At 45.5% G+C, this 24387-nt stretch overlaps 1 protein-coding gene across 2 annotated transcripts in view; it reads right to left on the minus strand.

The window, feature by feature from the left end:
* Positions 1-24387, minus strand: part of KIF13B (kinesin family member 13B) — a 253470-nt gene that overhangs the window by 164274 nt on the left and 64809 nt on the right. For both annotated transcript variants that reach the window (XM_063915075.1, XM_063915076.1), the window contains exons 3-5: positions 6381-6393; positions 5347-5407; positions 4073-4165 (exon numbers count right to left, since the gene is read on the minus strand). In XM_063915075.1, the coding sequence (XP_063771145.1) occupies positions 4073-4165; positions 5347-5407; positions 6381-6393 (167 nt within the window). The remainder of the gene's footprint in view (positions 1-4072; positions 4166-5346; positions 5408-6380; positions 6394-24387) is intronic.

Here is a 24387-nt window from a genome sequence, read left to right on the forward strand (position 1 = left end):
GTGCCGTGGACAATCCGAACGGCAGCGTCTGAAACTGATAGTGACAGTTTTGTACGACGAACCTGAGGTACCCCTGGTGTGAGGGGTAAATTGGAACGTGGAGGTACGCATCCTTGATGTCCAAGGATACCATAAAGTCCCCTTCTTCCAGGTTCGCTATCACTGCTCTGAGTGACTCCATCTTGAACTTGAACTTCTTTATGTACAGGTTCAATGACTTCAGATTTAGAATAGGTCTTACCGAGCCATCCGGCTTCGGTACCACAAATAGAGTGGAATAATACCCCTTTCCTTGTTGTAGAAGAGGTACCTTGACTATCACCTGCTGAGAGTACAGCTTGTGAATGGCTTCCAAGACCGTCTCCCTTTCGGAGGGGGACGTTGGTAAAGCAGACTTCAGGAAACGGCGAGGTGGATCTGTCTCTAGTTCCAACCTGTATCCCTGAGATATTATCTGCAGGATCCAGGGATCTACCTGCGAGTGAGCCCACTGCGCGCTGAAATTCTTGAGACGACCGCCCACCGCCCCCGAGTCCGCTTGAGAAGCCCCAGCGTCATGCTGAGGCTTTTGTAGAAGCGGGGGAGGGCTTCTGTTCCTGGGAAGGAGCTGCCTGTTGCTGTCTCTTCCCCCTTCCTCTGCCTCGTGGCAGATATGAATATCCCTTTGCTCTCTTGTTTTTAAAGGAACGAAAGGGCTGCGGTTGAAAAGTCGGTGTCTTTTTCTGTTGGGGAGTAACTTGAGGTAAAAAGGTGGATTTCCCGGCTGTAGCCGTGGCCACCAAATCTGATAGACCGACTCCAAATAACTCCTCCCCTTTATACGGCAAAACTTCCATATGCCGTTTTGAGTCCGCATCGCCTGACCACTGTCGCGTCCATAAACTTCTTCTGGCCGAAATGGACATAGCACTTACCCGTGATGCCAGTGTGCAGATATCCCTCTGTGCATCACGCATATAAAGAAATGCATCCTTTATTTGCTCTAAAGACAGTAAAACATTGTCCCTATCCAGGGTATCAATATTTTCAATCAGGGACTCTGACCAAGCTACTCCAGCACTGCACATCCAGGCTGTCGCTATAGCTGGTCGTAGTATAACACCTGTATGTGTGTATATACTTTTTTGGATATTTTCCATCCTCCTATCTACTGGATCTTTAAGTGCGGCCGTCTCAGGAGAGGGTAACGCCACTTGTTTAGATAAGCGTGTGAGCGCCTTGTCCACCCTAGGAGGTGTTTCCCAGCGCGCCCTAACCTCTGGCGGGAAAGGGTATAAAGCCAATAACTTCTTTGAAATTAGCATCTTTTTATCGGGGGCAACCCACGCTTCATCACACACCTCATTTAGTTCTTCTGATTCAGGAAAAACTATAGGTAGTTTTTTCACACCCCACATAATACCCTGTTTAGTGGTACCTGTAGTATCAGCTAAATGTAACGCCTCCTTCATTGCCAAGATCATATAACGTGTGGCCCTACTGGAAAATACGGTTGATTCGTCACCGTCGCCACTGGAATCAGTGCCTGTGTCTGGGTCTGTGTCGACCGACTGAGGCAAAGGGCGTTTTACAGCCCCTGACGGTGTTTGAGGCGCCTGGACAGGCACTAATTGATTGTCCGGCCGTCTCATGTCGTCAAACGACTGCTTTAGCGTGTTGACACTATCCCGTAATTCCATAAATAAAGGCATCCATTCTGGTGTCGACCCCCTAGGAGGTGACATCCCCATATTTGGCAATTGCTCCGCCTCCACACCAATATCGTCCTCATACATGTCGACACACACGTACCGACACACAGCAGACACACAGGGAATGCTCTTAACGAAGACAGGACCCGACTAGCCCTTTGGGGAGACAGAGGGAGAGTCTGCCAGCACACACCAAAGCGCTATATATATGACAGGGATAGCCTTATAATAAGTGCTCCCTGTATAGCTGCTTTTATAATATAATTTTTGCCACTATTTTGCCCCCCCTCTCTTGTTTTACCCTGTTTCTGTAGTGCAGTGCAGGGGAGAGACCTGGGAGCCGTCCTGACCAGCGGAGCTGTGTAAGGAAAATGGCGCTGTGTGCTGAGGAGATAGGCCCCGCCCCTTTTACGGCGGGCTCGTCTCCCGCTCTTTAGTGGATTCTGGCAGGGGTTAAATATCTCCATATAGCCCCCGGAGGCTATATGTGAGGTATTTTTTAGCCAAATAGGTTTTCATTTGCCTCCCAGGGCGCTCCCCTCCCAGCGCCCTGCACCCTCAGTGACTGCCGTGTGAAGTGTGCTGAGAGGAAAATGGCGCACAGCTGCAGTGCTGTGCGCTACCTTTAGAAGACTGAGGAGTCTTCTGCCGCCGATTCTGGACCTCTTCTTGTTTCAGCATCTGCAAGGGGGCCGGCGGCGAGGCTCCGGTGACCATCCAGGCTGTACCTGTGATCGTCCCTCTGGAGCTGATGTCCAGTAGCCAAGAAGCCAATCCATCCTGCACGCAGGCGAGTTCACTTCTTCTCCCCTAAGTCCCTCGTTGCAGTGATCCTGTTGCCAGCAGGACTCACTGTAAAATAAAAAACCTAAGCTAAACTTTTCTAAGCAGCTCTTTAGGAGAGCCACCTAGATTGCACCCTTCTCGGCCGGGCACAAAAATCTAACTGAGGCTTGGAGGAGGGTCATAGGGGGAGGAGCCAGTGCACACCACCTGATCGGAAAGCTTTACTTTTTGTGCCATGTCTCCTGCGGAGCCGCTATTCCCCATGGTCCTTTCAGGAACCCCAGCATCCACTAGGACGATAGAGAAAATAGGATATATAATATTGGAAAACGCAGGGATTGTCCTAAAATTCCACAAGAGAGCTGACTGTAATGGCTGCTCGTCTCCCTGAAGTCTCAAAAACGGGAGTGAGGAGAGAGGAGTGGCTTTGGAGAAGTGTATCCTGGGTAAAACCGTGGAACCATGGATACATTTCCCTCAGTCGAGTACAGGAAAAAATATTCTTTAAAAAAAATCGAATATATAATACTGTGGGTCATAAATAGAAAAACCAAGTAGATAATCATTTCAAATATAAATAGATAAGCTATTAGAAATCAAAAAAGCACCAAAAAATAAAAGTATTTAAGATTTCTTATCAGCTCACGCCAGAAAAAGTAGGCGCAATGAAATTGACGAAATGAATGTCGAAAAGCACTGATACCGATTCGACATTCTTCAATTGAATATACTTTTGTCGAAATGCCGCATTTTTAATATTACAGACATGAAATTGTCGAATAGTCAAAAGTCGAAACTGAAACTACCGTTTTTTTGTCGAAAAGTGCCGTACGGAATTGCCGAATCCGATTCGACATGGTTTTTTGGTCGAAAAAGCCCAGTTTTTCGACAAATTAAGTAATTCAACATCAATTGAATATACCCCATATTATCCCATCTGGTTTGTCCGACAATACCGGAGGTACAGAAGAAGCACTGACAGTTTTCCTATTGGCTGCGAAGACATCACAGGATGTATTTCAACCAATAGGAAAGATTCTCTTTCTAATTAAATCTCTTGGGGCGACGTGTACAGTTAAAGGGGTGCAGTAAATGTAATTGAAGATTGCACTTCGGGATTTCTGGTAAGATAACCCAAATAACCAGAGCAAGATACCGCAACATTGGAAGAAATCGGAGTTATTGGCAAGCCATAAAAATCAAGAGCAGATTACTTGGGTGTGGTACGATTTGCCGACATTCCGAATGGTGACACGGACGGGAGGTCAGCAGGTCACGTGCAGCGGCTAAATCACACATTTACTAACACTTCAAAATCAATATTAAAAATTGTCCTTTAGTAAAAGTGCATTTTAACCCCTGAAACACAACCTCAATTTAGATTTATTTTAAACGGATTAAAATCAATTGAAATAAACCTTTAAAATAAACCATTAAACTTAACAGCAGCCTAACGCTAGCCTTTAAATCGTCCTAACGTCGGCTGTCAACAGGTCACATTGACACTTGACATTCAGACCGAGTCGATATTGTGAATGTCAAAATGATGAACATATACCAATTATTGTAGCGCATACCTAGTTTATGAAACTTACCGGTCTGGCCATAGGCAAATATGCAGGCGTTATAGCCCTCAAAGGCATTTTGGAGAATGTTCTCGCCAAGGCACTGAAAGACCACATCTTGTCCTGGGGAGAGGATAAAATACAGCGTTACACATCTCACGTCAGATTCTTTCCAGTATAGATCCTTGAAATATACCTTATTATGCGCCATTATACTATGGGGGATTATTCAATGCTGGTCGGATCCTTTACGACGGAAAAGATCCGACAATGCAGAATTCAATGAGCGCCCAAATCAGACAGGATTTGGCCGTTCTCGACAGTGTCAATCCGACTTTTTTTAAAGTTGGATTGACATTGGTGGAAACGGAGCTAAAATCTGTCGGATTTGGACGCGCTTCCGACAAAACACGTGGATCCGCGGCTATTCCGCCCAGTCGGAATTGCAGACTTGTCGGAATAACGTCAGGGGCACTGAATAGGTCAGAAGTGTTTCCGACCTAAAAAAAGTCGGAAACTGATGTCTTTCCAAGAAGACGGCAGTTCCGACAGTAATTGAATACATATATTATACATTATATATATATATATATATATATATATATATATATATATATATATACACATACACACACACATACACACACACTTAATAATAATAAATAATAATATTATAGTACGGTAATTATTATTATCAAGAATGGGGAATAGCCCGTTTCTTTGCAAGAAGATGAATATAATACAAATGCTCTTCTGAAGAACTCCCCCTAGTGGATAAATTATTGTGTAAAAGCTTGTCCATCCTGAGCGACATCGTGAAGACAGCATTTATCAGATTCCAATAGTCTTAGCAGATGAAGGAAAACAACCCCGGTCATGAAGCCCCCCGATTGTAAATATATACAGTGACTCTTTAAAAGGGATGTAGAGACTAGATAGTAACTTCCATCATCCTCCAGTAGCCAATTCTATAGTAGTGGAGCCAATGACGCGAGCTTACATGGCGGCCTAATGCCCTATTGAATGACTTTACATGGGACTTTGCAGTTTTCCTGCCGCCTACCGGTATATCGCGGCAATGTGTAGCGGTACAGGGATCATCCCATTATATCACGTATACAGGTGCCGTGCAGCCAGGAGCAGCAGGTTTGTGCTTTCCTATAACGCTTTGTCCTGAGCTACAGGCCTGACCTGTGCAATCATCTAACCGACCTTGTCCGCTTCTAGCAAAAGGCTACGCCCACATCTTATTATTACAGCTTATCCATTTGGCGCTTCACGGTGTACGCAGCGTCGCATTTTACCTGCAAACTTCTCTTTAACAGATTCATCCATAGACCAGAAGCAGTGATCGTATGCGAACACCTACACAGACAGGAGAGTAATGTTAGGGACACACAGTATGATAGGACGGGCAGTCACTGGCACTACCTGCATGCACAGAAACAGTACAGCTGGCGGGATCATGGTATTTAAAGGGCTATCAACCTTCATGTAGCTTTCGTTTATTAACGACCCATACAGTCTTGCAACTTTTACTGGCTTTTTAAAATTGGCTAACATAAACAAAAAAACAAAAAAAACTGACTTCTATCTGTGCTTTCCTACTGTATCATGATGTATTTCTGTCACCAACATTGTCTAATTCCACTGTGCTCTCTGCATAGGACATACAGCAACCAGAGAGCAGTTTTGTGCTATATATATATATATATATATATAAATAAAAACGACTCTGTGCTGGTTGAAACAGCTGTCGGGCTGCAGCTGTCAGTCTATATGTAATGGAATCTTTCTGAAGAATAATCATTTATTTTCCACTTTCCATCTCTAAAAGGGAGTGCTGGTTTCTCTTTTTTCAGTACCTGTGAAAATTGAGTATATAATATATATATATATATATATATATATATACACACACACACACACACACACACATATACATACATACATATATACACACATTATTTATTTTTTCCCCTGCAAATTATTCCAATTCTCCTCCCCAGCTGGAATCTGTTGGTCACATCCTGCTTGGACGGCCTCACTACATCATCTGTCTCAGCCCCGACTCCAGCAGTATTCAGCAGAGAGCACCGGGTTGGGATGTGGAATCTTACAGCAAGAGCTCTCAGCTTGTGTGTAATGAGAGCCGACAAGGGACCCAAATCTTTCTGGTACTATGTTAATAAAAGCCTCGGACAGTCTGCAAGAGCCGGGCCCACAGTCTCAGCATTCCTGCAGCTGGCTGGGGGCCTCATACACGTGACAGACATCAGCTGCTGCTCAGTCACCGCACAATATTTACAGAGCATCACAGATTAAGGGTTTCGCTTACTTTTGGCTGGCTCCTGGGAGATTCAAGGGAACCCAACGGGAAAACATGAGGAGGAAACAAACAGAAAGACACGTTAGTTCGTGTTCGCAGGGCTGAACGTATATACAGAACATACAATTAACCATTTCAGGGCAGCTCAGGTAGTACGGTCAGCGGTCACGCCTCTGTAGCACCCCTAGAGACCTGTAGCCACAGCTCCCGCAGCCGACATTTGATAATCTTGAGAATTTTCTAAAGAACCAAAAACAGAGCTGCAGCGCGCTGCATACAGATTCCATCTAGTATGAGTGATATTTTCAAGGAACAGAAGCGCTTTAAGATTGGCTTAGAAGTGTAGTTCTGCCTTAATGCCAGGCCCGTGATAACGGTGATACGGTCACGGTATAATTAAACCTAGTGACAATTTGATAAACGAGAGAGAGGACGGATCAAGACGCAACGGCGTGTTCCGCCGCACACTTGGCACATACACCCAGTTAGTACGCTGAGATTCGGAATTTAGGCTACTTTGCGATCATCGTGGAGGATACAATCTGCACTGCAGAGCAGGACAGCAGCTTTATGGAAAATTGTCAAGAATATCAAAGCTGGGGGGGGGGGGGGGGTAAAGTAATGCCGTCAGTATAGAGTACAGCACCTCATAAGGGAACAATATCACCTGGCAACGGTCTGCGTGGTAGCTACACTCTCTACACAATCACTTGTGGCCACCAGGTAAAAAACCATTTTGTTAGGAAATCAGAAAGAACACTCACTTCCTAAGGGGGACGTACACAAACGTTCCCCTCTCGGTGCGCGGTACGCTTTCCCGGTCTCCGGAGAGGATGAATCTCACAGCGGGAGGCTAACAGACCACCGGCCCCATATTGCCACAACACGTAACAAATTGATGCCACGGTCACATCTTTTTGGGTTACTTTTTAAGTGATGAAACATTACGACGCCTGTGCGCCCGTCGCTGGCTCCTCAATAACCGGTGACAGGTTCCACCCATACCTCTGTACCCTATAATGTCCAGCACCAAGCCCGGTAATAGGAATTAAATGACTGCTGAAATTCGGCTCCACAGTCAATGAATGACCCATCGATGGCAGACACCGCAAATCCAAATTCTGTCTGTAGTGCGGGCAATTCTACACAACGGCAATAATTACAGTTTCATCCTCATTACAGTGATTATTATATCTTGGAAAATAATATTCATTTGAAGAAGTAAAGGTGTGCAGTATTCAAATATGTGTACTGTGAGTCCTGGGAATGTGCTTTGTCATACTGCCGTTACACCCTATACACACGGAGTAGATGAACCGTGTCTCACTATCTGCTGCAGACATATCAGATGGAACGTATGGTTACACATCATGCCGTGAGACCAGGTCTGCTTACTGTAGTGTTCATTCTAGCACCCTGCACCTTTCAAAATCCGTGCAGTTCCTCTTTCCTGCCTGGGGTGTCACTCTTTGCTGTGATGCTTCTTAGCATACTCTGATCTGTTACTCAGTGCTGTGATACAGACCTGTGTGCTGAGAAGCACCAGAGCAGAGAGCGACAACTCAGGCAGCAAAGAGGAACTGCACAGGATTTAAAAGGTGCAGGGTGCTAGAATGAACACTATTACTGTGCTACACCTCTGCACTACAAGCGCCATCCATGAGTTACACTAATACTATATACATTCTCTAGGTGGCCACATTAACACCCTCGCACATAATAACCGGGTAGCATCCACTGTACAATATATAGTGTGCTCACCGGGTGCGGTCATTACTCAGCGCAGTCACTGTATCATAAAACCCTAGACCTCCAGCGCTCTACTCAATACATCGAAATCTCTTATAAATACAGATGTGTCCTCACACATCATCGCTGCAGTAGCACCGAGTCCCACAAGACTCTGCTAGTGTCAGGCGACTTTTCTGCCGCAAATGCATCTTAGTCGCAACGCAATGTGACGCTGCGGATTCATTTTATATGAGCCATATCAAAACACCCGCTGTTAAAATTAATCCGGATCCATCTACGTTATAAAATCTGACCTTAAAAAAGTATTTTGCATTTGAAAAACGACAAACCCTGCATCCTGTATGCTAAAATCACAGAGAGATTGGGACTTGGGAAGGGGGGGGGGGGGGCGGGGACAAACCTCTTGGATGGGCGCAGACCTGGCCTAGACACCCGTCTCATTTTAGCAAAATCCTGGATTTGGTGCATCTGTGACATATATAGTACTAAATAGTAGGCTGGTTGGTGTCAATATAATGGGCAGCAATAATACAGACTGGAGGAAACTGAAACCGTTTAACCTCAGCATTAAACCGGACGCCAATAGAAAACAAAACTCAAGCTCCCAAAATAAAATGATTGCGCGCAAACAGTGCAGCAATAGCAGAAATAATACAACGCAGTAACACATATGTACATTATACCCATCTGCGGTAGACACCTAAAAAAAAAAACACAAGACAGGATTAATCCTGGGGATCATTTTAATAATCTCTGGTATTTTGAAAGTCAGTGTTCCACAAATGACTTTTTTTCTCGATTTCAGAAGTCAAAACAGATTGCGGCACAACTCGTGGGAGATTAGCACAGCTTGACTTCCACATAAGCCATGTTCGTTGTGCATTAACACATGGCTAAAATTAATCCGACAGCACAAGCTGGAGAGGATGGCGAGCCAGGCACCCGATACCCCCCGGTCGCCGTCTACCCCTTTGTTGTGTTGCTCCTGGGCAGATGTGAGCTCAGCCTGGACACCAAGCGTGCCATGCCTGGGAAACAAGTCGCCGAGGCTAGGACATTAAGCTTGGTGTCTGCTGAAGTCACATTTATTCAGGCTTCTAAGGAGTACTCAGTGCAAGAGAAATAAAGGCGGCAGGTTCTCAAATTATTACTCTTACAATTAATGCTGCTATTTTTAAACATTTAGTATAAGCACACCAAGATGGCCGCCTGATATGGAGTCTTGTGCTCCGGACTCTCACAAACATTATTCGCCGTCTCCACTGAAAACGGTGACCCGGTGCCTAGACCCGGAGCGAGATGATCCAGCAGGGGAGTCTCGTGGTCGCCATTTTGGGCTCTGCAGCGTCTGATTCATGGAAGTTGCTCTGGCAACTACTGCGACAATGTCAGCGTGGGCTAGGGCGTGGGAAAGGCCACAATGGGTTTAGTACTTCAACTGCATTTCCCATGTGGGGAAACCCGAAACGTTCTCCCTTTAACACCATCCAGAGTCAACTAATTTGGGCTCTGTCAAGTTTTAGCCAATATTCTGACAGAACTCTGTTTCCACGTTGATCGTCTTACGGCGCTATATAACCTTACACATAATATGCCGTCAGTTCTCACAGGTCACACACACTTTTTACTCAGTTCTCTGGTGAGGCTGAATTTTGAGGGGTCGATTCAATGAGAATTTACCCAGCAGTGCTTGTAAGTGAGGCTAGATACCTGTGCTTACAGTGGCTCCGCACTAACTGACTTCTGCGCTCCATAAGGGCTGTATCCAATAATCCATGAGTCAGGGGTGAGATCAGGCTATGAGGGGGGTGGGCGAGATGAGGTGCCATTACCATCCACCCCTTCCCCTTGGATAATTGAATTACCCCCTAAATGTTTGATACGGAGGTCAGTACTAGGCAGCTGAGCGCTTAATATCTCCGACGTATGAGGTTGTGGCTGACTGAGAAGAGACTATCGCTCCTAGCTAAAATGAAGACCAGACGCATTCTGGGTTTATGCTTTCAGAAGCACAGGGGCCAACCAGCAACGGTCGGGGACAACGTAAAGTACTTTATCACCTACATTGTACCCCACAGATGTAAACTAAGGCTGCAGTTGGCTTCTTTTTATCCACTAGAACTTTGATCCTCTTTTTGGTCTGATGTCAATTTGTATTGGAGGTATAACACTGCCCTGTGATCAGAGGTTCACTCTGTACATTTTAACGTAGGAAACGACCCAACAGAACATGAAAGAACATTACTCGCCCTTTTCTTCTACTGTACCAGAAAAACAATGTAACTGGCAGAAGATCCCAGCCAACCAGCGGTGGCATTCTGGAAATGACTCGTCAACCTACACTGTACTAGACAGCCTATATGGATTATTTCAGGCAATAACTATTAGGTTTGTTCTTGAATGTCTTGGGTATAAATAGGATTTTAATTACCTACCGGAAAATCCTTTTTCTCGTAGAGGATGCTGGGGTCCATATTAGTACCATGGGGTATAGACGGGTCCACCAGGAGCCATTGCCACTTTAAGAGTTTAATAGTGTGGGCTGGCTCCTCCCTCTATGCCCCTCCTACCAGACTCAGTCTAGTAACTGTGCCCGAGGAGACGACATACTTCGAGAGAAGGAATTACACAGATAGTGGCGAGATTCACACCAGCTCACACAACAAGGCAAATCCGGCCAACATGCCGGAACAACTCAGCAACAGCTGAAACAGTAATACCCCTTTTCCACTTACGATCACGGGTCGCAGCCGGGAGCCTGACACGGGAGCTGCCCCCTGCTGCGACCCGTGCTCGTCCCCTTTCCCATCAGCAGTCACAACCCGGCATATGCCGGGTTGGTGACGCTTCTAGTGACGCGGCAGGGGCGGCGCAGGGAGATCACATGATCTCCCAGCGCCGCCCTTCCATACAGTGTAAACGGGAGCCGTGTCGCATCGACACGGCTCCCGTTTACACTAGAACCCTACCCGGATCATTCCCGTGTCCTACCCAGGTAAATAGCCGGGTAGGATTCACGGGTCACTTGATCCGGGTTGACCCTTTTCCACTTGCCAAAAACACGGGTAAATGCACGCCCCCGTGCATTTACCCGTGTTTTTTGAGCTAGTGGAAAAGGGGTATAAATAACGCAGAACTTACCTAGGAACCAGGCAGTACTGAACTATAAAACCAATGCAGGAAAACGCAGCGCTGGGCGGGCGCCCAGCATCCTCTACGGACTACGAGAAAAGGATTTACCGGTAGGTAATTAAAATCCTATTTTCTCTTACGTCCTAGAGGATGCTGGGGTCCATATTAGTACCATGGGGATGTACCAAAGCTCCCAGTACGGGAGGGAGAGCGCGGAGGCTCCTGCAACACTGCTTGACCAAACTTGAAGTCATCAGAGGCCAAAGTATCGAACTTGTAAAACTTGGCAAACGTGTTCGACCCTGACCAAGTAGCTGCTCGGCAGAGTTGTACAGCCGAGACACCCCGGGCAGCCGCCCAGGAAGAGCCCCCTTTACGAGTAGAGTGGGCCTTTACAGATTTTGGACACGGCAATCCTGCCATGGAATAAGCATGCTGGATAGTGAACCTGATCCAGCGTGAAATCGACTGCTTAGAAGCAGGACACCCAACTTTCTTGGGATCTTAGAGGACAAATAGAGAGTCACTTTTCCTATGACGACCTGTCCGCTTCACATAAATCTTCAAAGTCCTCACTACATCCAAGGCCTTTGAAGCAATTAAGGAGTCAGTAGCCACTGGCACCACAATAGGTTGGTTGATATGGAAAGCCGATACAACCTTAGGCTGGAACTGTGGACGAGTCCTAAGTTCCGCCCTGTCTTCATGGAAGATCCGATAAGGGCTTTTACAAGATAAAGCCCCCAATTCCGACACGTGTCGTGCAGAAGCCAAGGCCAACAAAGTGAGCGCCTTCCACATGAGAAACTTGAGATCAGCCTCCTGTAGAGGCTCGAACCAAGCAGACTGCAGGAACTGCAACACCACATCAAGATCCCAGGGTGCCGTTGGCGTCACAAAGGGAGGCTGGATGTGCAGAACCCCTTTCAAAAAGGTCTGAACCTCAGGGAGGACAGCCAATTGTTTTTGGAAGAAGATGGACAAAGCAGAGATCTGGACCTTGATGGAGCCCAATCTCAGTCCCATATCCACACCTGCTTGCAGGAAAAGGAGAAAACGTCCAAGTTGAAACGCCACCGTAGGAAACTTCTTGGACTCACACCAAGAAACATATTTTTTCCAAATGCGATACTAATGTTTAGACGTTACCCCCTTCCTAGCCTGTATCAGGGTAGGAATGACCTCACTCGGGATACTCTTCCGAGCTAAGATCTGGCGTTCAACCGCCATGCCGTCAAACGTAGCCGTGGTAAGTCTTGATAAGCGAATGAGCCCCTGCAGTAGCAGATCCTCCCGAAGAGGTAACGGCCTTGGATCTTCCAGCAGAAGATCCAGCAGATCCGCGTACCAAGCCCTCCTTGGCCAATCCGGAGCAATGAGGATTGCCAGAACCTTTGTTCTTCTTAGAACTTTTGGCATCAGAGGAAGTGGAGGGAACACATACACTGACTTGAACACCCACGGTGTTACCAGTGCGTCCACCGCCACTGCCTGTGGGTCTCTCGACCTGTAACAGTACCTCCGCAGCTTCTTGTTGAGGCGGGAGGCCATCATGTCTATGTGAGGAATCTCCCCACCAACCGGTTACCTCCTCAAACACCTCCGGATGGAGGCCCCACTCTCCTGGATGGAGATCGGGTCTGCTGAGGAAGTCTGCTTCCCAGTTGTCTACACCCGGAATGAAGATTGCCGACATCGCCACCGCGTGCCTTTCTTCCAAGAAGAGGATTCTTGTCACCTCTGACATGGCAGCTCTGCTCTTCGTTCCGCCTTGTCGGTTTATGTAGGCCACTGTGGTCACGTTGTCCGACTGCACCTGAACAGCCCGATCCTGTAGAAGGTGCGCTGCTTGCAGAAGGCCGTTGTACACGGCTCTTAACTCCAGGATGTTTATCGGGAGAAGGGATTCTTGATCCGACCACCGTCCTTGGAAGGTTTCCCTCTGAGCGACTGCTCCCCAACCTCTTAGACTTGATCCGTGGTGTCAAAGTCAGAAAAATATCTCTATGCACACTACCATATTTGCACCTCACACAGGTCCGTGCTGCGCATGCGTACGCTCTCCCGTACGTGCGCATACTCACAGTCGCGGGCACCCGCAGGCGCATGGTATGCGTATTTACGGTAGAGTTTATGTGGTTGTAGCATGCGACTCAATCGTAACATATTTTCAGTAATGATGTATTTTGTAGATCATGGTCCCTTTGATAGATTCTGAAAGTTTGGTTAATATAGAATGTTTATGAACAGAGGAATCCCTCTTTGTTTGATACGAAGGGTCAGATAGGAGTAATACAGTGGTGTTTAGTATCCATCGGAAGAATATTTAATTAGAAATATTCCGGTGTTGGTTTGAAGCAGATCAATCGCTCGTGCGAATAGTTATGGACATAAGAAGTTTATGAACATTTACTTTATTTGCACTTTATTACCCATGCGGCGGGAAACCCAGTTTCCCTCCCACCTGAGCAGTTGGAAATAGTCACAGCCCACCTGTATGAATCAACCTATGACCTTTTGTTATAATGCGAAGCCGAATTCCTGTGTCCAATGAACAATGAGATTGTAGGGACCATTGAATTGTATTGTGTGTGGGGCATAAATAGCGGGCCGACCATATCCAACTTCACTCTCTTCAACGGTTCTCATTGCTGATAATCGGGAGCTGGATATCGAGGCGCATGCGATCGTTCCCCTTGTGCGTAAGTTCTCTCCGTAATCATATTGTCTTACTGTGAGCCATTTCTCTCTCTCCCTCTCTTCTCGTTCTCTCGTATTTTTCCTTGATTAGACTTGAATAGTATTGTATTGTATTTCCTGCATAGTTATCTGGTTAGTTGGTTTATGTTATATTGTAGTGTATGCTTTGTACTGTGATTCTTTTTGCAAGTATGATAGTCATAATACATAATAGGTTTCGGACCCTAAGCCCAGGTATCTGTGTATTCTTTATAGTGTTAAGTATTCTCTGAGCGTCGGTGACGCTCAAACAGCTTTGTAGTTAATCAGGTTACACAAGGTTGCACTTACACTTTGTCTCTACATTAATGTTTACTGTGTATTTCATTGTTAAGGGTATAGATATAAAGGTTTAACATTGTGAGCGTCTGCATCGCTGGTGATCTCCTCGTGGTCCCGAGCGTCGCTACGCTATAGCGAATCATTACGCTGGTCAACAGCTAATAGCGTGCCTGCCTGTGATCATTTGGCCGTGAGTGAACGTGACGCCTGTGCGTCTCGATCACGGCTAAGCGATCGATACGCAACTAGCGTACCCTTACGGTACTTCTTACGTAGATAGCGTACAGTGTTCTTAGACCTCATAAAGGGTTATATACACGATAAATATTTAGCTTTATCAATTGGCGGCTCGTCCTGTCCTTCACATATCCGCACTAGGTAGATCAGCAGACATTATCCCTCAGCAAAGGGCGGGAGGTTGTCTCGTAGTGCTGACGGGATAAGCGTCTGCTTCGCTTAGATAAAAGAGTGCTGAAGGAATCCGGGAACCGGAGGTAAGAACAAAACGCTAGTGTCTTTTAAAACTGTTTATTTTTCTGTCTTGCGTACACACGCACGCACACATATATATCTGCATTTCCGTTTCATTTTCGTATATCATTCTCCTGTCTGCCAGTTTTATAGTTGATAAAAGTGCTAAAAGAGATTTGCTGTTATTTCATAAGTTTAAGAATAGAGGTGATATAGTTAAAGTATAGACAAACACACAGGTTTGCCTGGGAGATAAGGCAAAATCAGTGTGGTGTGCGGTAGATGATCAGGGATCATCTACATTGATAAAAGTATAAATTGTGTTACGGTGGATCTTTGCTTTGCGTACACGTGTCCCTAACAAAAGACTTGTGTACGCAATCCAAAGGCAGACGCACGCAGCGTATATTACGCAACGGAGCGTCCGGTTACGCCCACGTAGCTCAAGTCACGATAAGTTGATTTTTAACGCAACGCGATAAGTAACGCAAAGCGGTAAATAGCGCCACAGGCGATAAATAACGCAAGTCTATTTTTGGAAATCCAAAATTTAAATTAACAGATCCTGCTCCTAATTGGTAACACAGCTGGGCTAAAGAAAAAATTTCTGCGCAGAAATAGAAATAGAAGCAAAAGTGTACATGTGATGAGTGAGTGTTTTTGTATTACATAAGTTTATATAACTTAGAGGTTGAACCAAAAAAGAAATCGAGTACTCGTGAAGGGACATACGTGTAAGTGACGTGCACGGTGGCTAGGGAGGCATCCTTGGTTAAACATAATATTTGAGCATTAGAGTATAGCGGACCAGTACAGTAACAAGACCAGGAGGTCGTACAGAACAAGACCAGGAGGTCATAGTAGACCAGCAGGTCCAGGTACAGTAAACAGGGAAGTCCGCTATACAGTTTAGAGGCACAACACCAAAAGAAGGGTTGGTGCAAGACCCATATAGGCCGTACAAGCTCTGGCTGAAGGAATTCGCAGTCGTAAGTTTCGATTCCATTGGTCTTTCCGTACATAAGCTTAGTTGTTTGTGTACTGAACGACTGGACCGCACGTAATTGTGTACAGTAGTTAGTAACCTGACCTAGTACCATTAGAGTAAAGGGGTCACAAACGCTATTTGTACATTCTGACGTGATTTGTGTAATTTTTTATTTTTACGAAGGGAAGTTCGCTGGTCACTCAGGAACTATCTAACAACCCCACCTTTACTGGAAAGAGTAAGTGTTCTGCGGATAACCCTCGCATGTTCCAGTAAACAGAAGGTTTTTATAGGTGCCCTGTGTCGAGTACGCCAGCACCATATCGGTGTGATCAGGTCGTATTGGTCGGCGTGGGCGAGTGAGTGGGGTACTCGGTAAACCGCCACCGTCGGCCTATTGTGAACAATCTGGTTTTCTGTAAGGGTTCGCTGAAGACCTTGATATAGAGATCAGAGGTAGAGCAAGCAACGCCTGCAGAGTTATGGGGGCCAGTTGTTCAGGTAGGGGGCGATCAACCTCGGTTCGGGTTGATTCAGTGGTCCGACCAATTGGGTCGGCCAGGTATATCATGTGTGAGAAATATGGAAGTCACACAGAGGTTTTATGTGATGAATGGGAGAGAATGACGGTACAAGACCGGGAGAAATTCCCAAGAATAGGTAGCTTCAGCCCAGAGGTGTTACAAAATTTAAGGAGGAGGATATGTCTCATAAAATCAACAAAGAGACAAATCAAACATTATGATTATTTGCAGTTATGGCAACAGGAAAGTGAATTACAAAGAGATTTAATTGACTTTTCTGACTCTTATCTTGAGAGGAGAGACATGGCAACAGGGAGGATTGTGGTTGCGGAGAGAAGCACAAGGTTGAACAATAAAAACGCTCTTAGCAACTGTAGTATAGATTATAAGAATAAGTGTAATAAATGTAACAATGATTATTGTAATGTTGTTGAATGTACAACTATTAACCTATGCAAGTTGCACCCCATGTCAAACTTCCCTCAGGAATACAAACAAGAAAGTGAGCCCAGAACAATGTCGGCACCTCTTCCAGAAGCCATCCTACAAGACATCCAGGTGGACACGATCAAATCGGTAAAGGCAATAATCAAACCCCCTAACGGAGGGTCAGGTGAGGTCGTGTCCACAGGTACGTACAATGTTTTATATCACGCACCAACAGATGAACCACATATTGTAAAACCAACACCAGATGATGTAGCGGAGTTCGATCCGGTCAGGGTGATTGCAGTCCCCAATGGGAAGACTGACGATCATGGAACCATTCCCGTCAAGGACAGTGCAATGCGCTGTCTTTGGTCCCGGACCGAATTGGGATCAATTATGTCTGAATTCCCTGATCCTAGGAAAGATCTAGTAGCCTGCCAAAGATTTATTAAAGAACTAGGAAACTCCACAGAACCCACCAACAAAGATTGGCGGATAGTGCTGAGGGTATGTTTGCCCTCCAGTGTTGACCCTGCGAAATTTATTGCTGATTGTAAATTAGACACGGAGGTACCTTGGACGGAGGAACACAATCAGGAATGTATTAAGCAGATCAACCGACAGTTGGAAGTACATTTCCCAGCCATTGTCGAGTGGAACAAAATTTTCTCCATAAGACAAAACGAAAGGGAAAGTACTTCCAATTATTTCCACCGGGCATTGCAGGACCTGACTAGGTATACGGGTATAGAAAACATTGAAACAAGCACACCACACAGAGAAGCAGCAGTATATGTGCTAATGAATGGTTTAAAGGATGAATTAAGTACAAGGGTACAGACCACCAACCCAGACTGGAAAGATATCTCGGTGGACGCATTAAGGGAGGTCATCATTAGTCATGATCAGAACATCACCAGATACAGAGAGTCGCTAAGTAACAAATTAATAGCAACAAGTATACAGGCCCTAACCACAAGACCAACTCAACAAAAGCCCCACACCACTGCGAAAAATTCAAATATGAAAGTCTGTTATAACTGCCAGGAGGAAGGTCATTATGCAAGAGATTGCAGGTCTAGAAGCACACACAAGGTATATGCACCCCCTAGACAACAACATAACCAGAATATCCAAGGAAGCAGGGAGGTACAGGGAAAGCGGTTGAGGGTGATGAGCATCCAAGCGTTTGAGGAGGCATCAAATCAGCCAAGACCCCAGTTCACTGACACTTGGAGAAAGCCAAGGGTTTGTTACCATTGTAGAAGAGAAGGGCATTACGCCAGCAACTGTAATAACCCACATAAAGTTAGACCCCCTAGACCAAGAAATGAACAAAATCACAACACACACAATTATAATCAAGGATCATATAGTAAGGATTTTGAGCCACACCCATGATAAGTAGTCAAGAAAGGTGATCATTAGGACTGGAGGTAAGCCTGAGGTAACGGTTAATAAATTGGGAGGTCATTCACTGAAGACACAGGAATGACCAGGTGAAACGTTGTAAATGTATTTGTGAAGAAAAGTGTTTTTCTCTCTCTCTCTATCCCCATCTCTGACGATTATCGGTAAGAATTCACACTTTGCATATCCACTTGGTCCTTGCAGAAGCCTACCAAACCCCAGCAGGACCTATCCGCCACAATGTATTTCTGGCCAGATACAAACAGTGGAGTAATGCAGGTGCTGGTGGGGAGGGACTGTTCAAGGAGACCATTAGACACGTAGATATGACAGCTTGATAATGCTACCAATGTTTTCTTAATGTTGAAAAATGTTTGATAAAAATGCTTTGCTTCTCGTTTCCTATTGTTGTTTGTTGTTGAGTTATGTAATATATATATGCACATGAAGTGTTCTCTCTCTCTTTTGTTTTTTTTGACTCTCTCTCTCTTCTCATTCATGTTTTCATGGTTTAAAGATGGTATGTCACCCCTCAGTTGGACCAATGGTAATGCCAGATTTTTGCTCCTTACAGAAAGATCGCTGGTTAGGAAGGAATATTGCGTCACCAAAATGTTCATTTGGAAGACTGAAGAGACAGCACCTTTTTGAGATGACAGCAGAACAAGAAGAACAACAAGACGAGAGAACTTATTATCGTAACAAGTTCTCTCCCCCTCAAACTGATTTTCTTATACCCCCATTACAAATTTCTTCTTTTCTCCTCCTGTAAGATGGACTTGCCCCAGGAGACTGTGATATGGATTTTCCTGTCGACCCTGATGTTGACCAGAGCAGTCTGTTCCGGCGAGAGTACCAGTGAGGTCGAGAAAGGATCCAGAAAGGTTCTAATGACTGAGACGGAGGTGTAAATTTCCAATAGCAACCCAATCACCAAGCAAAGGCGAGTACCGGGCACGATCTAACAACCTTGTTATTTGCAAACGTTTTGAAGGATTGTTAGTTTAAGAAAAAACTGTATCTGTAGGCTCTGTGACAATATCATTGAGGATGGGTGTATAAAGAAATGCCAATCCAGTTTTAATATCCATATGGACCGGCATCCATTGAGTGATTATCACTCCTTAGTGGGTAATGTATTAAACAAAACAGATTGTTGGGTATGCTCTCAAGTACCTCAGGGTCATAGCAAATCAGGGCTAGTACCATTTCCTTTAACGATAGGGGAGGTACTTGAGTTAAATGGTGGGAGACCGGTGGACCGGAGGTTTAATATCTCCAGCCCTCCTAGTTTGAAGCTCCACCAATACCACGTGGATAGGTCCCTATTATGTTTTAACATCTCCAATCCCAGAAAGCCGGGAAATTGGGAAGTATCATGGAGTAACCACACCATGACCTTTTCACATAGAGCAGATAGAATGCCTACAGATACAGAGCTTGTACGCCACATAGCCAGTAGAGGAAAATCTTTCCGGTATAGATACACCTTAGGAAATAGGATTACTAGAGTTGGAGAAGTATCACCAGGATACTGTGCACATATCGTACAACCTGATACGTGTATTAAGCAGATGGAAGAATTAGGGCTAGGAGATTTCACCTGGAAGGTGTGTAATATGGTAATGTCTTTCTCCGTCCCATATGTTCTCCCCGATGATGCATATTTCATATGCGGGAGAAAGGCGTACAAGTGGCTTGCCCCAAACTCTGAAGGATTGTGTTATATTGGAAGAGTATTGCCTGAAGTAATGACTGTAACTCATGATAAAATGAAAGACATACACCGTGGTGCCCAAGCTCCTTATACTCACACTCATTACGAGCACCTCGTTAAAAGACAACTGTCAGAAAGGTTAGAGCATCCGGCCTCTGATCTGATCCATGAATCCACCGGGATTCAGGTTCTGGTGGCGTTAGATTTCACTCGCACCGCTCGAGGAGTGATGAATTATAGATACATTTCTGCACTCGCCAATTTGTTAGATAATATCACTGAAATGTATGATGACACGTTTAGATACACTGGAAGAGAACTTCAAGCTTATAAAACAGAACTGGTACAGCATAGAATGGTTCTTAATTACCTCACAGCAGTGACAGGCGGATATTGTGTTACATTGGCAACACAGTACGGCGTGAAGTGTTGCACGTATATCACAAATAGCACCGAGGATCCGGTAGAGGTCATAGACCAAAAGATGGACGATATTCTCCAATTAAAGTGGGAATTTCGCCGAAAACACAATCTCACTCTTGCTGCTGTAGGTAATGAGCTGACTGGTTGGGTGTCATGGTTGAACCCGCGAAATTGGTTCTCTGGTTTAGGAGACTGGGCTCAAGGAGTCATAATGGATGTTGGGAAGTATCTACTATGTATCTTGGGTGTCGTTATATCGATTGGGTTGATATTTAGATGCGGGCAGGCTTTAATGAGGTGCAAACAAATTACCAGAGTGATGAGTTTGAGGAGTGAGGAAACTGTAATTAACCTGGATTTGATTTACGACCCAACGATAGAAACAATGATGTGATGAAAATGCGATTTCTACGGTCCGTTTCTTTCACCTGTTTTTCTGGTTTTTCTCCAAGATAACAAGACCCCCTTGGACGAGGAAGTTGATGAGACGCTATACAGACAACGGATAGACCAAAGAAGAAGTTTTGACCACTTGAGATATGGACACTTGATGAACTTTGCCATGGATCCCCAGTTTCCCTAGAATTCTTAAAATTACGCTAGCCCAACATTTTTTGTAAATCTAATGGCATTGACAAAGCTTATTGCTCACGCTTAATGAGCAAAACAGCGCAAAGAAGACGACTTTCAACCGATACCGAACAAAACTTCAACCGACAGATGTACATTAACCTGACATAGAATACCACCGCATTTACCGTAATTATGTCTTTTCTTCATTTCTACAACCCTCAGGTAATGACACACATAGTATAGGGAATACAGGCACAGATATCAGCAAGCACATATTCCCCCATTCATGTATCATCAACTAAAATGTGCTCCCCATTTTGTTCAAAATCCGAAAAGAGCTCGGTAAAGTTTGACAGCCCATCCACAGACCTGTACCACGGGATAAGAAGGAATTCAAATGTATACTTCGCAATACCTCGAAGCTTGATTTACAACACGTACGGCACGATGATACATGACCCCCCAAACATGGACTCATACACACATGCTTCTGCTATCTCACTAGGTCATACCCTCTTCCCACCTACTCCTCTCTCCTCCCTTACCCAACCATGGAAATGAATTAACCCCTGACATATATTTTTCTCCTTTTGAAATGTTTTCAGGAAGTGGCAGTTATTATTGACTGCCAAAGGGTGGACTGTCAAAGTCAGAAAAATATCTCTATGCACACTACCATATTTGCACCTCACACAGGTCCGTGCTGCGCATGCGTACGCTCTCCCGTACGTGCGCATACTCACAGTCGCGGGCACCCGCAGGCGCATGGTATGCGTATTTACGGTAGAGTTTATGTGGTTGTAGCATGCGACTCAATCGTAACATATTTTCAGTAATGATGTATTTTGTAGATCATGGTCCCTTTGATAGATTCTGAAAGTTTGGTTAATATAGAATGTTTATGAACAGAGGAATCCCTCTTTGTTTGATACGAAGGGTCAGATAGGAGTAATACAGTGGTGTTTAGTATCCATCGGAAGAATATTTAATTAGAAATATTCCGGTGTTGGTTTGAAGCAGATCAATCGCTCGTGCGAATAGTTATGGACATAAGAAGTTTATGAACATTTACTTTATTTGCACTTTATTACCCATGCGGCGGGAAACCCAGTTTCCCTCCCACCTGAGCAGTTGGAAATAGTCACAGCCCACCTGTATGAATCAACCTATGACCTTTTGTTATAATGCGAAGCCGAATTCCTGTGTCCAATGAACAATGAGATTGTAGGGACCATTGAATTGTATTGTGTGTGGGGCATAAATAGCGGGCCGACCATATCCAACTTCACTCTCTTCAACGGTTCTCATTGCTGATAATCGGGAGCTGGATATCGAGGCGCATGCGATCGTTCCCCTTGTGCGTAAGTTCTCTCCGTAATCATATTGTCTTACTGTGAGCCATTTCTCTCTCTCCCTCTCTTCTCGTTCTCTCGTATTTTTCCTCGATTAGACTTGAATAGTATTGTATTGTATTTCCTGCATAGTTATCTGGTTAGTTGGTTTATGTTATATTGTAGTGTATGCTTTGTACTGTGATTCTTTTTGCAAGTATGATAGTCATAATACATAATAGGTTTCGGACCCTAAGCCCAGGTATCTGTGTATTCTTTATAGTGTTAAGTATTCTCTGAGCGTCGGTGACGCTCAAACAGCTTTGTAGTTAATCAGGTTACACAAGGTTGCACTTACACTTTGTCTCTACATTAATGTTTACTGTGTATTTCATTGTTAAGGGTATAGATATAAAGGTTTAACATTGTGAGCGTCTGCATCGCTGGTGATCTCCTCGTGGTCCCGAGCGTCGCTACGCTATAGCGAATCATTACGCTGGTCAACAGCTAATAGCGTGCCTGCCTGTGATCATTTGGCCGTGAGTGAACGTGACGCCTGTGCGTCTCGATCACGGCTAAGCGATCGATACGCAACTAGCGTACCCTTACGGTACTTCTTACGTAGATAGCGTACAGTGTTCTTAGACCTCATAAAGGGTTATATACACGATAAATATTTAGCTTTATCAGTGGTTAGAAGGATCCAGTCCTGAACTCCGAACCTTCGGCCTTCCAGAAGGTGAGGCAGTTGTATCCACCAGAGGAGCGAAATCCTGGCTTTCGGAGACAGACGGATCCTCTGGTCCATGTGTAGGTGAGATCCCGACCACTGGTCCAAGAGATGCAGCTGAAAGGATCGAGCATGAAACCTGCCGTACTGTAGAGCCTCGTAGGAGGCAACCATCTTCCCCAGAAGGCGGATGCACTGATGAACCGAGACCCGGGTAGGCTTTAAGACATCCCGGACCATTGATTGGATCATCAATGCTTTCTCCACCGGTAGAAACACCCTCTGCACTTCCGTGTCTAGGATCATCCCCAGGAAAGACAGCCTCCTTGTCGGCTCCAGATGAGACTTTGGAAGGTTCAGGATCCAACCGTGCTCCTTGAGCAGTTGTGTCGTGAGAGCAATGGATCGCAACAACTTCTCCCTGGATGACGCCTTGATCAGGAGATCGTCCAGATACGGAATTATGTTCACCCCTTGCTTGCGCAGGAGAACCATCATCTCCGCCATCAACTTGGTGAAGACCCTCGGTGCTGTGGAGAGGCCAAACGGCAGCGCCTGAAACTGATAGTGATCTCCAACAGTGCAAACCTGAGATATGCCTGATGTGGAGACCAGATGGGAACGTGGAGGTACGCATCCTTGATGTCCAGGGACACCAGGAACTCCCCCTCTGTCAGACCTGAGATGACAGCTCTCAGAGACTCCATTTTGAATTTGAACTCCCTGAGGTAGGGGTTCAAAGATTTTAAGTTCAGAATTGGCCGTACCATACCATCCGGCTTCAGTACCACGAAAAGGTTCGAATAGTAACCTTTGTTCCACTGATGAGGTGGAACTGGAACAATGACCCTGGACACCATCAACTTTTGGATAGTTTCCAGAAGAATTGTTCTGTCTGCCAGCAGAGCTGGTAAGCCTGACTTGAAGAAACGGTGAGGCGGGAGATCTTGAAACTCCAGCCTGTACCCTCTGCACACTATATCCAGTACCCAGGCCCGACGACACCCAGACGTGGCTGAAATGCCGGAGTCTTGCCCCCACCTGACCTTCCTCCAGGCCCAGCTGTCCACCGTAATGCAGAGGACTTAGGGGTATCAGAAGCGGGCTTCTGGTTCTGGGAGCAGGCTTCTTTCCTTTAGCACGACCACCTCTGAAGAAGGTGTTCGAAGGCTTGTTCTTTCTAGGCCTCGCGGGCCGAAAGGACTGTGACGTGGCTGGTGTAAAAGGCTTCTTCGTAACCGGTGCAGCTGAGGGGAGAAAAGGAGACTTACCCGCTGTAGCTGTGGCAATCAACACATCTAGCGCCTCCCCAAAGAGAGCATGACCAGTATAAGGAAGACCCTCCACACTTTTCCTGGATTCCGCGTCCACAGACCATTGGCGCAGCCAGAGACCTCTGCGAGCAAAGACGGACATGGAGGAGATCCCCGCAACCATGGAACCCAGGTCCTTCATGGAATCTACTAGGAATCCTGCAGAATCCTGAATATGGCGTAAAAATAAATCAACGTCACC

The sequence above is a fragment of the Pseudophryne corroboree genome, chromosome 4 (assembly GCF_028390025.1).
Source record: "Pseudophryne corroboree isolate aPseCor3 chromosome 4, aPseCor3.hap2, whole genome shotgun sequence".
NCBI lineage: Eukaryota > Metazoa > Chordata > Amphibia > Anura > Myobatrachidae > Pseudophryne > Pseudophryne corroboree.